This window comes from Gymnoscopelus microlampas, assembly GCF_963454915.1.
Source record: "Gymnoscopelus microlampas genome assembly, chromosome: 16".
NCBI lineage: Eukaryota > Metazoa > Chordata > Actinopteri > Myctophiformes > Myctophidae > Gymnoscopelus > Gymnoscopelus microlampas.
The window spans coordinates 48,961,782-48,980,323 of record NC_139953.1 but is presented as its reverse complement, the minus strand read 5'-3'; the positions used below and the strand labels follow the sequence as shown (position 1 = coordinate 48,980,323).

The following is an 18,542-nucleotide window of genomic DNA, read 5'->3' as shown; positions in this document are numbered from 1 at the left end:
CGTGTTACTGCCGAGGCTTCATTTGACTTGACGGTTATGTTTTTTTTAAAGCCGTTGCTGCTGCTTCCACGTTCTGCTGACTTACCTTTAGTTTACTTTAATCATTTATTACATTTAAACTAACACTAAACACAGTGTTTAGTATAATTAATAATGGTTCAGCTTCAGAGGACGGAAATGCATCTTTGAGGAGAATAACAGAGCTGTAAGTTTATTTTATTTCTTTAAATGTGGCTTTAGTTTTTTAAAATATGCAACTCGATCTGTTGTGACGATGATGATGAAGATGATGCTGCCATGCAGGTCTGGAATACCGCAATGCTGCTGTTAGTAACATCTGTATTATGTAATCATTATTATAATATTATTTTAACCATCATAGTATGATTGGCCCTCACGAGATCTGTATTATTATTTATGTATTTATTATTATTATTTTGTATATTTATATTAGACCTCGTGGTCTGCAATAGCCTTAGATCCAGACTATCGTAGATGTCCTATTATTGCGAATTGTACTTCCATGTCTTTCTAAATAAAGTGCTTCAATCAATCAATCATGTATTTTATTGGGTCTGACTTTTACTTTCGTATCTACGAGAGTCTTAGCTCCACCCACCCTAATTTCCCTAGAATGTCACCAGTAAAGCCCGTATTTCTCCAAACATCTACAAATGCAAAATATAAGGTGCTTTACCCGCTTGACCCAATTGTTAACTAGGTATCCGGTGTGTTTGTGTAATGTATTAGTCCATTATGTTTTAATAAAGAAGTGTTTTAATCCCGTCTGTGGCCGATTCTGTCAGAAGTTCCGAACGGGCGGGAGCGACGGGGCGCATCCGGCGAAAGCCAGAATTACACTCAATGTAAACAGGAAGTAAACGAGGGGGGGAAACGGCGTTCGGCCACAGACTGGATTAAAACACTTCCTTATTGAAACATATGGACTAATACATTACACAAACACCTAGCTAGCCGTTAGGGCAAGCGGGTAAACACCTTATATTTAGCATTTGTAAATGTTTGGAGAAATACGGGCTTTGGAGCTGACAATCCAGTGGAAAGCCTGCGCAGACCCCCGGCAGCGCAGGCTGCGCAACCTCTCGTCTGTAGTAAAAAAAACAAATACACTTTCACTACTTATCAAAACAAAGAGGGTTTTAAGATGTTCAAAGCCTACTCTAATCCGTGGGAACACTGTGAGCCCCCCACCTCGCGTTTAAAATACACTTTGACCAAAATGTAAAATAATCCACTGTATGAAAAACATGTTTTAGTTGCTCCACTGCGCCCCTACAGATCTGGTCAATGGATGTTTTCTATTGGCAGATATGTAGGGGGCGCAGTGGAGCAACTAAAACATCTCTTACTTCGGGTGAAATATTTTCTTTTTGGTCTTAAAAGTGTATTTTAAACGTGAGGTGGGGGCTCAGAGTGTTCCCACTGATTAGAGTAGGCTTTCAACATATAAAAAAAAACTCTTTGTTTTGGTGAGTAGCGAACGTGTATTTTATTTTTTATTTTACTACAGAGCTGGTAGATCAGATAATTATTTTGGGCTTTTTTTTCAAAGACCTGGTTGCTTATTTCTCTCGCAAGATCTGGCAACAGTGAATACTGCAACGCTGCTGTTAGTCACATCTGCAAAGTTAACATTAATGTTAATTTTATCAAGAATAGTATGATTATCTTAGCCCTGACCATCTGATCTGCATTATTATTATTATTATTATAATGACATTAGACCTCATGGTATGCAATAGTCTAATCATTATGAAGTTGCTGTGTAATGCCAATTTATTTAGGCTGTCTCATCTTTATATTATATGTTTAGTGTTTTTTTCTCAACCACATTGATGTACTTTTATTTAGTAAGACATGAGAATAACAGCACATAGAAGTACAAATTCACAATACAAGGTCTACTAAACTGGGAGACTCATTAAGCACTATACGCTTGTTTAAGATGAGATCCCCATGCACACACATCATGATGACATTTAAGAGACAGACAGATATACACACTACTATACATATAAGAGACAGACAGATATACACACTACTATACATATAAGAGACAGACAGATATACACACACTACTATACAGAACGTCATACAATCAGCTTACAGGTTACTGGTATGAAGAGTGAAAAATATGTACAAGAGAAGAAAGAGAAAGAGGGGGTAGGTTAAGACTTGGACAGGGGCCATTTTAGAATTGCAGCCTCTTGAAGGTGTATCTTTAGGGCAGTTTTGAAAGTGAGAAGGGTTTTACACTCCACACATGTACAGAATGTCATTAGACACATGTTTAGGTTCAGGGGTCTTCAACAGGGGGTCCGGGACCCCTAGGGGGTCCTCAGAGTTACTACAGGGGGGCCGCCAAATCTTTGTGTGATAGGATTTTTTTTTACATTAACCACTTGAACCCTAGCATCCCTTTTCTGAGGAGAACTTTAGCCAAAAATAGCAGATCTACAAGCTCACAACGCCTCGCACTGCGAGGCGTTGTGGGCTTGTAGATCGACTATTTTTGGCAAAGAGCTATCGGCGTAGAGGGAATAAAGAGCAGACCACGTAAACAAAAAAAGTTGAATATGAAACACAATTTTATACCGCGGACCCCCATCTCAAAATATGTTGTTCCAGGGTTCCAGGGAACAGATCACGCCCTACAGGGACGACAAAGCTTCTCCCCCTCCCTAACAAATTCCTAAGTTCTACTGAACGAAAAGCTAAACGAAAAGAGAGAACTACCAGCCATCTCCAGGCCAAACTAAGATACACTAAGTCACTTAAATAAAAAGGCTGTTTAGCCTAAATAAACAATGGTGTGGGTTCTGAGGTTGTTGCTGGGTCTGTGTCTGAGGGGAAATGAATCTGTCTTTTATAGAGGCTGTAATTGGGGGCGGGGGAGCAATCCCACATCAGCTGCAGGTGTGCCAGCCTGAGTGAGAGGAGAGACAGTGAGGGGTTAGTGAGTGATTGAGGATGATGTCATGGCCACTCGCAACAAGGGACCCCCCCCCTGGCCCCCCACACAAGAAGCAAAGATTTGAGTTACAAATGTTCGCTTTAAAAATATATATATATATTCAGAGATTTGCACAAATCTTCACGATTTTTCTAGATCTACTAAAAAAAAACTAAACAATATCCATGAATTCAAGTCTCCATGGGGTGACTAATACATAGAAAAATAATAATTGTAATAACTGTTTGTCCTTGCAGATGTCAGAGATGTAAAACACATCAGGCTCGGTGCAGTGAAGACAGAGACAGTGTTTATAATGTCTTTAGTAGAAGACATGGTGGACGTCCTCTGCTCCATCCTGGAGTATTTTGGAGTTCCTCCAGACATGGTGGGTTGATGGAGTATGCATGGACTTATTCAAGTTCTCAGAGTTCATTCATTTGGATTCCAAACCGGCATGTCTTCTATGGAAGCAATGTCACACACCCAAAATAGCAGATCTACCAGCTCACAACACGTCGCAGCGCGACGTGTTGTGAGCTGGTAGATCTGCTATTTTCAGTTATTAGTCATTTTATAAGATGAAAGAGTCTTTGAATTGGTCCAACTAACTTGTGTTTTTTTTTGTAAATTAAAGCCTTACTTGATCACTTTACGGCATCACACATAAAGCATCAAAAGATGGCAGATCTACAAGCTTGTAGATCTGCTACTTTTGCTATTTCTTTATTTGAATCCTAAAAAGTAACAGTTTTGGACATTTACACCCAACAGAAAATGTTCATTGTTTTACTTTTTTCAAAATGTAAAAAAAATAGGCAACGCCAATGCATCATGATGCTACATAGTGTGGGCTTGTAGATTGGCTTGTGTTGCAACACTGTCATAGGAGATGTTACAACGTATACAATAGAGCATTATTTTAAATAATATTGAGATACAAGGTTTCTGCGCAACAGTGACAATATTTAGTTCAGTACCGCAGGTACAGTAATGGATTCTCTGTCTGTCTGTCTGTCTGTCTGTCTCTCTCTCTCTCTGTCTGTCTCTGTGTCTGTCGCTCTCTCTCTCTGTCTGTCTCTGTGTCTGTCGCTCTCTCTCTCTCTCTCTCTCTCTCTGTCTGTCTGTCTGTCTGTCTGTCTGTCTCTGTCTGTCTCTGTCTGTCTCTGTCTGTCTCTGTCTGTCTCTGTCTGTCTCTGTCTGTCTCTGTCTGTCTCTGTCTGTGTGTGTGTGTGTGTGTGTGTGTGTGTGTGTGTGTGTGTGTGTGTGTGTTTAAAGCTGGTTCCGGTGTGGGACAGTGAGCTGTGTGGACAGTACCGCAGCATCGTGCGGATGATAGGATCAAATCTCCCCATAACACCTTCACCACGACTCCACATCCAGGTAATAATAATAATACATTTTCATGTTATAACACACTGTTTTGCATATCTCAAAGGGCTACTGCAGGGTTTAAACACATGGCATAGAAACAGCACCGGCAACCAAACCATTACACAGGACCCTACTAGGCTGAAGGGTCACATTAAAAAGTAAAAGGTTAAATCCGGGCATAGAGAAGGACAAAAAAGACCCAAGATAATGAACCCATTAAGACCTGGAACGCATCTGTGTCACTTTTTAGACTTGAGCTTAAAAGCATTATTTTACACTTTGGCTATTCAAAAATAGATCTACAAGCTCATAGCGCGGCACCGAGTGCCGCGCTATGAGCTTGTAGATCTGCTATTTGTTTTTAAATCATGAAAATGTGTGCAAATCTCTAAATATATATACAGGGTCCCCACGGTCATGAAATTCCTGGAAATATTTTGAAATAAAAAAATAAAAAATCCAGTACTGGAAAAGGTTTGTAATTGATCAAACATCATCAAAGGTCCTGGAATTTATCAAGGGTCCTGGAAAAATATTTGGCTATACATTGTTTTTGGCTATTGATTTTGTTAAAACAAAACATTTTCATAAACATGAATAATATTACACGAAATATGTAACATAAGTAGTTTTTCGCCGAACGGGCTGTGTGACGGCAGCCTAATGTATGTCTCAAACTTTATTTTTGCTACACTGCCTATCTTTGGGCATTCTACATAGGAGTAAGAGAAACATTATTGCGCCGAATGATTGTTATATAGGCCTGGAAATTGGGCTAAATATTCTGGAAAAGTTTTGGAAAAGTTTTGGAAATTCATTGCTAAAAATGTGTGGGGACCCTGTATATATTTTTAAAGCGAACATTTTTAACTCAAATCTTTGCTTCTTTGGGGTCCCTGGAACAACATATATTGAGATCGGGGTCGGCGGACAAATACACATCATTTTGGGGGTCCTTGACATGAAAAAGTTTGAGAACCACTGATATAGAAACATACGTTTTTTTTTCAGAATACTGTTGGGATTTAGAAGACATTTTGTAGAATCGGCTTCAGGTCTTAATGGGGTTAAGAAACTGCGACGCGTTGTGAGCTTGTAGATCTGCTATTTTCAGAGCACAGCAAGCACAACCAAACATAACATGACTTGTCTTTTAGTTCTACTGGATCTCTTCTGCACTAGATCCCTCACTAACATTAAGTTTTTATTTGTTTTATTTTAGTCTAGTTTTTATTTGCTGACATAATTGTCAATATATGTAGTCATAGTTTTAAACTAGACAGGATATGATGGGAACAAATCTCCACATAACAGTTTGCACAAAGTACAGAGGTACAGGTATACAATAATGCTAAAAGGATCAAACAAAAAGCCCTGAGGCCTTGTTTCCATTGTGTATTACAGTATGTATTCAATTCATCAAGACATAGAGACATTTCATTTTAGCAGTGTTTGTAAAACAGTGGCATTAATGCAGGTCTGTCTGTCTGTCTGTCTGTCTGTCTGTCTGTGTGTTCTCATCAGATCCCTCTGCACACCTTTAAGCATCGTCGTGGTTATGTTGACGTTGCTATGGAGACGCCCGCCATCTCCATCCCGTCATTGGCTGACGTGATGTGGGTGGCCGAGGACGAAGGAGACTGCTTCACCAGGATCAGGTACCAGAACACATCAAACCCACCTTTCATAGTTTAATAGAACACAGGACCTGTTTGTAATGCGTTAAAGGTAGGGTAAGCGATATTGCTTTTGTTAAAATAAATGTTAACCCATTAAGACCTTTTGGAAAAAAAATCTAAAACATTTTTTTTCAAGATTTTTCAAAAATAGCAGATCTACAAGCTCAAAACGCGTCACAGTGCGACGCGTTTTGAGCTTGTTGATCTGCTATTTTTGCTATTTTTAAATTGTAATCCTGAAAGTAATTTTTATTTCATTTCAAATGCATTAAACTTAAATACAAATACATTGGACATAAATTGATTGATTGATTGATTGTTGTACTTTATTTAGTAAGACATGAGAACATCAGTACATGGAAGTACAAATTCACAATACAAGGTCAACTAAACTGGGAGACTCATTAAGCACTGAGCTTGTTTAAGATGAGATCCCCATGCACACACATCATGATGACATATAAGAGACAGACACATATACACACTACTATACATATAAGAGACAGACACATATACACACTACTATACATATAAGAGACAGACACATATACACACTACTATACATATAAGAGACAGACAGATATACACACTACTATACATATAAGAGACAGACACATATACACACTACTATACATATAAGAGACAGACAGATATACACACTACTATACATATAAGAGACAGACACATATACACACTACTATACATATAAGAGACACACACATATACACACTACTATACATATAAGAGACAGACACATATACACACTACTATACATATAAGAGACAGACAGATATACACACTACTATACATATAAGAGACAGACACATATACACACCACTATACATATAAGAGACACACAGATATACACACTACTATACATATAAGAGACACACACACATATACACACTACTATACATATAAGAGACAGACACATATACACACTACTATACATATAAGAGACACACACATATACACACTACTATACATATAAGAGACAGACACATATACACACTACTATACATATAAGAGACATACACATATACACACTACTATACATATAAGAGACAGACACATATACACACTACTATACATATAAGAGACATACACATATACACACTACTATACATATAAGAGACAGACACATATACACACTACTATACATATAAGAGACACACAGATATACACACTACTATACAGAATGTCATACAATCAGCTTACAGGTTACTGGTATGATGAGTGGGAAAAAAATGTACAAGGGAAGAAAAGAAATAGGGGGGGGGGTAAAAAAGACTACTACTAGTCATTAAGCTACTAATTAATATAGACTGAAGTCATTAAAGCGAGTCATGTTTGCATGTTGGAATTGTAACAGCTGAAATCAATAATATATCACTATTCTGATATTAACCTGCGGACCGCAGTTTTCTAAGCAACATGTACCCGGGTAAAGGGTTTACTTGGATTCATAAATCAGGAAAAAGTGGTACTGAAGCAAAGAAAATAAGAAAAAAATCATTTGAGAACAACTGGGTTAGATCATAGCTGTAATCTTTATGTTGAATGGAACTCCCTACACGTCATTTTACAGAGACTAGTGGGCTATAAGAGGGTCTGTCCGACCGCCTGCCTGTGTCTTAGGGTTTCCACGGTGTGGAGATTTTCCCACCGACACCAGAGCAGCGTTACCTACTGCGCCTCTCTGCTTTGAGGCACTGCATTACCGTCGTCCACCAGTGGGTGTCGTACTTGACTCAATGGAAGACTTGTTAGTGCTCTACTCTACCATACAGACTGGTTAGAATAACCTTTATTCATTCAACTACATCCCAGATGTCAGCTTTAACATCAGCTCTTTATACCTTATGGCCCTTACTTTGAACAAATGGAATGTTTAGTCGGTTGGTTCGTTATCAGAACAGGCCAGTATTCCGCTCATGTGACCCCAGTTTTAAGCACCTGCCAGTGCACTACGGTGGATTTGAACCCACAACCTCCGTGGTGGTGGGCTGGGACTTTACCACTGCGCCACCCGAGCACCAAAGTATTCAACGTCTAACGTCAAACATCTTGCGTGTATTATCTTTTCGAAACCACAAACACAAACGTGAAATAAAATATCTAACATTAGTATCTTGCACCTTTTTTATCTCTCCCAAGAAACATAATCTGTAATAATAACTCTCGTATCGATTTACTCAGGAATCAGATGCTTCCAGTGAGGCAGAGTGTGGTGAACCACCATGTGGCGGGAGGCCCCCCCAGGCCGGCTCTGAGCCACGCCCAGAGAGGAGGCATGGTGCTGGGCCACAACACTGACCCAGACGCCCAGAGAGGAGGCATGGTCCTGGGCCACAACACTGACCCAGACACCCAGAGGAAGATCTCGGCTCTGGAGGCAGAGCTTCTCAAACTAAGAGCCCAGATAGCCATGATCGTTACCGTAGCACCAGCTGCAGGTACACTGAGACGTGAACCACACACACACACACACACACACACACACACACACACACACACCCTAAACAAGGCGATAACGTCGGAATGCGAGAGTTAGAGTTAGCAGTAAGGCGAGGCCAGCCCAAACAAAAGCAACCGGCAACTATGAATATTTACAAGCGTCTTTACAGGAAAACATGCCCAAATTCGCTTATAGTTAGCAGACCTGGCAACACTGGCAGGCCAGCCTGCCAGCGTTGCCAGGTCTGCTTTAGCACAAACAATGAGCGCCACGGCCCACAGTTTGTGCTGAACTAAATGCCAACTTTTGCCAACAGACAACCAGTCTGTTAGGTGGAGAGTCACATTAACCCTAAACACAACCACCTTCTAAATCTGTGTCTCCTCCTAGGTTTGATCCAATCAGTGGACGGCCCAGACAGTCATGTGATGCCTCCTCCTGCTCTGACCTCCACACCTCGCCGCCCCTCTCCTCCCCCTCCTCCCCCTCCCCCTCCTCCTCCTCCTCCCTGTCTGGGCTCCTCCTCCACACAGACCCTCTCCATCACAGAGCTCATCCTCCAGCGCAGAGGGGGCAGCAGTAAGGCAGGGAGGCTGCTGTCTCAGGGGGGTCCGGTGGGGGGGTCCAGGGAGGTGACCCCCTCCATGATGGACGTGCTGAAGGACCTGAACCACGTGCAGCTGCGTGCCGTACAGAGGTATGACATCATCGCCTTGCTAAACTAATGGCCTTTGTCATTTTTTTAAAAAGTTTTTCAGGAAAAATAAAAAACTGATCCAAAACAAAACTATATGATATTTCTTAATCATTTCACCCAAAATGTTTATAACAAATTATGACTATTTAAATAGAAATAACACTGTCTGTCAGTTATGTAACATAAGAGATTTAAATAGGTTTCAATAGGATTAAATCTCACTTAAGCGAAAAGAAACATTTTTAAAATTGCCTAAATCAGTAAATAATTTGGTCTAAGTCACAAAACCATGTGACAAAAAATGGCCTATTTTGGCCTAAGTCACACAAGGGAGTTAGGCCATTATACTAAAAGAGGAGGGAACAGCAGGATCCTTTTCTATTAGGAGATTCAATAAGGTGATTTTACCAGAGGTGGTCAGTGTCATGAGGAGCTGACATAGGCAAAAATATCATTTTCCTCAAAAAATGACTTAGGTCATTAGTTTAGGAAGGTGACGACATGTTACTGTGTCTATCCACCTGTTTCCTAGGCTTTTCACTGTGTTCCACTTCCTGTCTTTTGATCCAATTAAACCGGTCAGATGACTAATGATATCCAATGAAATCCGACAGGAAGTGGAAAACACACAGCCAAGAAACAGGTGAATAGGGTCTAGGGCCATAGAGTTATAATATATCTAGAGAACGGACAGAACGGACAGCCCCACCCATTCATTTCTTCTTTTTTTTTTAGAGATTTCTTTTTTATCCCACGATTTTGTAACCCTTTTTCACCCGGTGCCAATTATCTAAGTCAGTGGTTTTCAACCTTTTTCAAGGACCCCTAAATTGATATACATTTGGCCGCGGACCCCCATCTGAAAATGTTTTGTGCCAGGGACCGCCAGAAGCAAAGATATCAGTTAATTTTCGCTTTTGAAAAAATATAAATATTCAAAGATATGCACACTTTTTCCAAGGTTTTTTTGAATAGCCAAAGCTAAGCGGTTAAAATGATTGTGACGATATGTTAACTAATTTAGCTGGGGACCCCCTGGTAGGTTCGTACCCCCCCAAGGACCACTGGTGGTCCCCGGACCACTGGTTGAAAACCACTGATCTAAGTGATGCTGGGAGCTACACTCCCCCCACCAGCCTAGGGAGCACAGAGCCGAGCTCATGCCTCCTTCATGCATGAGAGCCAACTGACCTTCTTGTCACCTGACAGGAGGGAGTTTCCCTGGTAGGACGTAGCGTGTGGAAGGAACACGTTATTCCAACCAGTTCCTTTCCCCTCCATCAGGCGCCCCGGCTGACCAGGGGGAGGCAGTATAGTGACCAGGATTACTACATGTTTTTGTGAGGGTATTAACTACCCTAGGAGACAGACCACCCATTCATTTCAATGAAGTTGATAAAAAAATAGTGCATGCCTCTCTCTCTCCCCCCCCCCCCCCCCCCCAGGTCACCGGGCGGGACGCCGGTCAGAAGGAGGCGGAGCAAAGGGAACGCGATCCGTAACGACCCGGCGGCTCTCATCGCCGAGGCTCTGCGCAGGAAGTTCGCCCAGCAACACCACTGTCTCAACAACTCCTCTGACAAGGAGAACTCTGCCGAGATGTCACCGTTTGGCAGCCCAGAGTCTCCAAGAGTGAGTAGTATTCATTTTGTTAGCAGGGGTCTTCACCAGGGGGTCCCTGACCCCTAGGGGGTCCTCAGAGTTACTACAGGGGGGGGGCGCCAAATCTTTGTGTGATATGAATGTTTTTTTTTTCTACTTTTTTCACATTTAACCTCCACAAAGAGTAAGAGTTTAAAATAATAATAAAAACGGCATTTCTCCAGGTAAGAAGAAGACAAGAAGCCAGGTTGTTGTGTTTTAAAACATAATAATGAATATAACATATGATCTAATATTGTGTTGCAGGTTAAAACATCATAGTTAATATAACATGTAATATAATATCCACGGCACTCCAAAATAAATACTGCAAGACAGTGGCTCAGTTTCTCATTTTATTGCGAGGACGGTAACGCGTTTCGGCCGCAACCTTCCTCAGAGCAGATTAAAGAGACTCTTTAAACTCTTTAAAACTGAGCCACTGTCTTGCAGTATTTATTTTGGAGTGCCGCTTTTTCCACTTAGGTGGTTTTGTATACATAGCTGAGCACCCACTGCCTAAACTAAGAAGGCATCCAGAGGAAGCGCACTGTTTTTTCTTTCTTATATGTAATACAATATGTTTTGTGTTCCAGGTTCCTCAGTTTCACACCAGAAGAAGCCAGGGACGCCTCCACATGTGACTGTACACTGACCCCTGACCTTTGAAGCATAACGCCCCTGGGAACCTGAACCGCTATCCTATTGGCCGTCTGCCCAGTCAGTCAGAGACGGGTAAAAACGCCCAACTTCATGACAAGTCAGTGCCCCGGTTCAAGAGGTCTGGACACGCCCCTTTGATCCCCCCAAAGAGTTCAAAGGTCATCATCACAGTGACCAGTGATGTGCCTCATTGATACGATGCTACTGCAAGCCTTCACTTCACTGTCTCTGTCTCTACTTTCTCTTAAATCATTAAGACCGGGAACGCATCTGTGTGTCATTTTACGATTTATTTGGCTATTCAAAATTATCAGATCTACAAGCTCTTAGCGCGGCACCAAGTGCCGCGCTAAGAGCTTGTAGATCTGCTATTTTTGAATAGCCCAAAGAAATCTTAAACTGACACACAGATGCGTTCCCCGGTCTTAATGGGTTAACCGTTAAATTGTTTGGAGGTTGCAGGTTTTTTTTCTTGTTTATCTATGCAGGTTGAATGTAATGGTTTCTCTAGCAGCTCATTTCCACCTGATTCGGATGCTATCAATGCATTGAATGGGACATTATCACCTTTTATTAGACCATTGAATGGGCGAAGTAGGCGACCTGCTTACCTACCCGCGATTTATCAGACCATTCATTGGGTGTTATCAAGACATACAGACCTACCAACGGAGATGACTTAAATAGTTCAGTTTGGGTTTTGGTTGTTTTGGTTTCGGACCATGACGGAGGCGCGCAGTCTCAGGCGAGCTGGAGCCCCGCGAAGGACCACCGAGGGAGCTAAAGCGACCGAGTTGCCGTCCTGAGCGGTGCGACGCTCGCCTGAGCCTACTCAGCGCCGTTGGAGTTATGTACCGATAGGCACAGAATCGTAAATATTGTTGTGGGGACTGCTCCGCCTCCAAAGTAGGTCAGTAGCTCCTGATTACGCCCGATGAATGGTCTGACAAATCGCGGGTAGGTCCGTGTATCGCCTACTCAGTCACCTACTCGTCCATTCAATGGTCTGATAAAACGTGATAATCTCCCATTCAATGCATTGATAGCATTCGAAGCCGGTGTCATTTCAATGTTTGTTTTTGGTGTAAAATGTGAGTCTGTAACTTTAAATGTTCTTTTGTTTACATAATGGTGGGTTATAATAATGTCTCCAGAGTGACTCGTATAAACGTCCCTTTGTTTTGTAATGATTAATTCAAAGGAAATGTGTAATAATGCTTCTTAAAGTACAATGACAGCTTGGTAGAGGTTTGGGGTTGTGTAGTTATTTTGGTATTTATGATGTAACTCCACATATTAGTGAGATATCTTCAATAGTTGGTTCGTTAATTAGAAATGATAATGGTTTAGAGATGTCTATTCCATAATAGTCTCCTCATTGACTTACATTGCACAGGGAAACGGTTCTCAATGTCAGACTTTTAGCACATAGACGAAGACAAACGAAGCAGATTCTGACAATTTATACAATTAGAAAGTGTTTTTTCTTGCATGTGTTGTACAGGTACTTTACCCATTAAGACCTGGAACGCATCTGTGTCACACTTTAGATTTATTTGGCTATTCAAAAATAGCAGATATACTGTACAAGCTCATAGCGCGGCACCGAGTGCCGCGCTATGAGCTTGTAGATCTGCTATTTTTGATTTTTTTTTTTTCAAAAAACTGTTAGGATTTAGAAAACATTTTTAAGAATGGCCTCAGGTCTTAAAGGGTTAAAGGTAATTTGTCACACACATAATAACAAACACACACGGTGATTGGATTGTGGAAGCCTACCTTCCGGATCAACTAAAACGCACAAAAGTTGAGATTTATTTTATTTTGATAAAGATAGGAAAAAGGAAAATAATTGTTGTAATGTTATACTTTGTCAGAATCCACTTTGTGTTCATTTGTGTGTTTTTAAAAAAGTGTGACTTTTTAAGTCAACAGGGAGACTATAATGAATTATACATGTTTAACCAGCTATTGCAGATATCTCTGTATTTGTAACTACACAACCCAAACCTCTACCCAAGACTTATTTTGAGCTTTAATCCCTTAAGACCAGGAACGCATCTGTTGTCATTTTCACGACTCATAGCGTGGCACCGAGTGCCACGCTGTGAGCTTGTATATCAACCAGAGGTCCGCGGACAAATATCATTTTTCTTCCTTGACATGAAAAAGTTTGAGAACCACTGATATAGCAACATTTCAAATGATTTAGAAGACATTTGTAGAATCCCCCAGAAGCAAATATTTGAGTTATAAATGTTTAAAAAATATACATATTCAAAGACTTGCACAAATATCCATGTTTAAAAAAATATATATATAGCAGATCTACAAGCTCATAGCGCGGCGGCACTATATGAGCTTGTATATCTGCTATTTTTGAATAGCCAAAGTATAAGATAATGGTTAAAATCTACAATCTACCTGGTCTTAATGGGTTAAAGGAGTAGTTCACCCCAAAAACTTAAAATTACTCATTTTGTATTTATTACACTGAAGCCTTGAATTCATGGAGATTTTGCTGTTTTTGTCTCATTCCTGTGACAATACGTTGATGACCGGTGGAGACTCAAAGAAGAGTCAGGGTCATCAAATTAACCCATTAAGACCTGAAGCCAATTCTACAAAAAGTCTTCTAAATCCCTACAGTTTTCTGGGAAAAAAAAGTATGTTTCTATATCAGTGGTTCTCAAACCTTTTTCATGTCAAGGACCCCCAAAATTATATGTATTTGGCCGCCGACCTCCATCTCATAATATGTTGTTCCAGGGACCCCCCAGAAGTAAAGAATAGAGTTTTAAAATGTTCAGTTTAAACAATATATATTCAAAGTTTTGCACAGATTTTCACGATTTTTCAAAAATAGCCAAAGTGTAAAATAATGCTTTTTTTTTTGCTCAAATCAAAAAGTGACACAGATGTGTTCCAGGTCTTAATGGGTTGTTAAGGGTAGGCAGTCAACATAACGGTGAAGAGAAAAGCAAAAAAAAAGTCATCCTGCACCCCTGTCTTCACTTATTGTCAAAGTTTAATGCAGATATTATGTTTGTGTCGCTCGTATACCTCATCACACAATACCGTATGTGTGCTTTAACATGTTTTGTTTTCTCCAGAAATGTCCACTGTTTTGTGTTTTGCCTGATCTATATCTATATGAATGCTGATGCCCAATGCCAGGAATTCATTCATTATATATATATAGATCTATTCTATGCAGTTAATATGTGAGTATGTTTTACTTTGCTGCTGCCCTCAGGTTGAATTGCACTGATCTTTGTTTGTGTTTATTTGTTTTATAATATATTCTTCCCTTAAAGATATATTTCACTTTCCAACATGTTTGGGGTCATTCTAACATCTACTCAGGCTCATGTGAGCCCCGGACAGTTTATAAGTTGTTTGATTCAGTATTTATATATTTGATGTTCATTTTATCAGACACGCCCCCTTCCTATACAAACCCATTGTAACTTCAAACTCCATTTTAATCCTGATAGATTCATCAGAAACACCCGTCCTTTGTTCTGGTGACTCATATTGTCCTTCTAATACAAAAATGAAAATATATATATAAAATATATATGAAAAGAGTAATTAAAAAAACACGCCCCCTCACGTATTAGAAGAACCAAAGACAGGTGTTTTCAATGAATCTATCATTGGTTAAGTTTGAAGTTACAATGAATAGGTTTGTATAGGAAGGGGGCGTGTCTGATAAAATCAATATCAAATATCTAAATACTGAATCAAACAACTTATAAACAGTCTGGGGTGAAACACAGAAGCCTGAGAAGACGTTAAAATGACCACAAACATGGTGGAAAGTGAAATATCCCTTTTTAATTTTTAATCTGTGTCCAACTTCAGTCTATGTTCAGTTATCTTTGGACACTAGGGTTCATGTGTTTAATATGAAATGTGTGAAGACCCCCCCCCCCCCATTGGTACGTGGGTTTTGATTGATTGTACAATTTTGATAAAGCCACAGAGAGTCCAATTTGTTGTGTTTTACGTGCATCTGAAATTGAATAAAACAATAACAGATTTAAAACACCTACTGTTCAGAAATCCACCAGGCGCAACTACTCATGCGTCTGATCGACTAATGCCCTCTGAATAGGCTAGGAGTTGGGAGGAGGATCAAGTAAGTTATTGCTCGGACCTGTGCCTTTGATGGGTTTTATTTACTACACAAATACAAACACACATACATTAACACACCCAGCAGCCAACTCGTGCTACTAAGCAGCCAGTCAAACCACACTATCATAGTCTAATTTCCATCCTGCAAGTATAGGCCCACATTTTACTAACAAGATCTTGACCAAGTCAGGTTATAAACCTAGGAAATAAACACAGCAATATTACCAACATGAACATCCACATAAACAATAAACATATCAGCACATATAATCATCAAGTCTCCTCTACTAACTTCTAGCATCTTCCAACTCCAACAATGAAACTGAGTCTCTCCGTCCAACACATAGGAAGATAGGACCCTCTGGAAGTCACTTACTTTCTCTTCCAATACCACGCTTCGCCTACCCCTCCCTCACCCCCCCCCATGTCATCTGAGCCTCTCTCTCTCTCTCATCTGGAGATAAGGAACTTTAAGGAATTTATGGCATACAGCCTTCCAAACACGCAGTACTCCCCTTCATGCATGTATGTATCCACCTCTGCCTGTCTATGTCAGCCTATCACTCTGGTGGTAACATCCTAAATGAGCAGGAAACACATACATAATAATAATCATAATAATAATATCACAGGCATCGGAGGCTCTGAGTTCTCCTGTTGAAGTCACAATGTAGTGACTTTATTGATTTGTGTAAATTGTTTCTTGATCAGAAAAGTAGGCTACGGAATGTTATTTAGATATCATGTTTAACCCATTAAGACCTGAAGAAGCATCCGTGTCATTTTTTGATTTCTTTGGCTATTCAAAAATAGCAGCCGCGCCATGAGCTTGTAGATCTGCTATTTTTGAAAAATGGTGAATATTTGTGCAAATCTTTGAATATATACATTTCAAATCTTTGCTTCTAGGGGATTCTACAAATGTCTTCTAAATCCTAACAGCTATTTTTTTTTAAATTATGATGCTATAATATCAGTGGTTCTAAAACTTTTGGTCCACCCAGAAGCAAGAATTTGAGTTAAAAATGTTCGCTTTAAAGAACTATATATATTCAAAGATTTGCACACATTTTCACGACTTAAAAAAATAGCAGATCTAAGCTTGTATATCTGCTATTTTTGAACAGCCAAAGTGTAAAATAATGCTTTTTTAGCTCAAATCTAAAAAATGACACAGATGCGTCTTCAGGTCTTACAGATGCTACAGTAGCTGCATTGTTTGCCTGCTATCCTATAGTTTATTTGAGGCTCCACACCAATGGCTGTCAAACTTTCTTCTGTCTATCTGTCTGATCTAGCAAACTGATCACACTTGTGCACTATCTACAAGCTCACAATGTGTGGCGATGTGATACGTTGTGAGCTTGTAGATTGATCTCTCTTGTAGATCTATAATGATGTGAGAAAAACGAACCAGTTACTGTTTACACCCTGGGTTCTCAAAGTGGGGTCCGGGGACCCCAGGGGTACTTAAGAGGGTTCCAGGGGGTACCCAGCAAAATGTGTAAATATAGCATCAGAATAATGATGACCTTTTATACTTTGGCTATTCAAAAATAGCAGATCTACAAGCTCGAGTGCCGCGCTATGAGCTTGTAGATCTGCTATTTTTGAAAAATCTTGAAAATTTGTGCAAATCTTTGAATATATATTTTTTAAAGCGAACATTTGTAACTCAAATCTTTGCTTCTGGGGGTCCCTGGAACAACATTTTTAGATGGGGGTCCACCGCCAAATACATATCATTTTGGGGGTCCTTGACATGAAAAAGTTTGAGAACCACTGGTTTACACATTGTTGTCCGGCTTCATCCAGCAGATAAGAGTCATGTTTGTCTTTCTCTCGGGGGGCAGTCTCCTGATCAGTGTTGCCATGTCACTTTTTATAAGCCAGTTTGGGCTTGATTTTCTGCTTGTAAATATTGGGAGTTGGGGGAGTGTTTTTTTTTTTTTACTATGGCTTGTTTTTAAAGTGTAGTTGCTTATTTGGGCTTGTTTCCGAAATGTTGTTTAAACCAGTGGTTCTCAAACATTTTCACGTCAAGCAGATCTACAAGCTCACAACGCGTCACAACCCATTGGGCTTGTGTGTTAATATACCTATTTGCTTATTTCTCTCACAACATCTGGCAACACTGGTACAGATAATACAGACATGCTTGCATAACTTTCTCTTTCTTCACATCCTCTGACACAGTAAGTACCTCTCTATGATTATTCCTCCATAAACCAGTTTTATATATCTATGTTTAGGCTCTGTGAGAGATGGAGGGAGGTTTGTAAACGTGTCAGATGAGGATTCAATTAGCAAAAATCAATGTTTAAGTATTAATGATGAGGAAGACATGAGAGGATTAGGAGACAGAAAGAGAACGAGGTAATAATCAGTAGATATATATATAGGCCTATATAGATCAGAATGATGTTTGTTTCCATTACAGCGGGCCATAGGGAGCGCAATGTGGTGGGAAAAGTACTCACATGTTTTCAAAAGTAAAAGTATTCATTGTGCAGAATGTCCCATTTCACAAGTTCAAAATGTAAAAAAATCTTTCGAAAATAGCAGATCTACAAACGCACAATGTGTCGCATCGCTCATTGTTCATTGTGCTTTCTTCAAATGGCCGAAATATGTATAGGGTTAATGTACAGTATGTTTTGCAAAATCTACGAAGTAACTAGTAGGCTAACTAAAGTTTTCAAATAATTGTAGCGGAGTAAAAGTAAAATATTTGCCTCTGAGATGTAGTGGAGTAGAAGTAAAAGTATTACAAATGGGAAATACTCCAGTAAAGTTTAAAAAAAATCCTCAAAAGTGTACTTTTATACAGAAAGACGGCCTTTTCAGTAATCCTCCACAAGTGGTCTGAAGGTTTATGGAGGGAATAATTGTAACAGTAAAAGCAGTGAAGCC

General features: G+C 39.9%; 1 protein-coding gene across 1 annotated transcript; it reads left to right on the top strand.

Annotated features, from left to right (window-relative positions):
- Positions 1-69: 69 nt before the first annotated feature.
- Positions 70-11,802, top strand: mtfr2 (mitochondrial fission regulator 2). The gene is made up of 8 exons (XM_084082654.1): positions 70-205; positions 3,232-3,362; positions 4,253-4,357; positions 5,873-6,006; positions 8,227-8,483; positions 8,876-9,182; positions 10,628-10,814; positions 11,420-11,802. Exons 2-8 carry the CDS (start codon positions 3,291-3,293, stop codon positions 11,465-11,467), a joined length of 1,110 nt encoding a protein of 369 aa, XP_083938780.1. The 5' UTR covers positions 70-205; positions 3,232-3,290; the 3' UTR covers positions 11,468-11,802.
- Positions 11,803-18,542: the final 6,740 nt, after the last annotated feature.

Excerpts from the sequence above, each read along its gene's own strand:
- mtfr2 (XM_084082654.1), top strand. The coding sequence starts at position 3,291 with ATGTCTTTAGTAGAAGACATGGTGGACGTCCTCTGCTCCATCCTGGAG. Across the intron at positions 4,358-5,872 it reads CACCACGACTCCACATCCAG|ATCCCTCTGCACACCTTTAA; the intron begins GTAATAATAATA and ends TGTTCTCATCAG. Across the intron at positions 10,815-11,419 it reads GCAGCCCAGAGTCTCCAAGA|GTTCCTCAGTTTCACACCAG; the intron begins GTGAGTAGTATT and ends TTTGTGTTCCAG.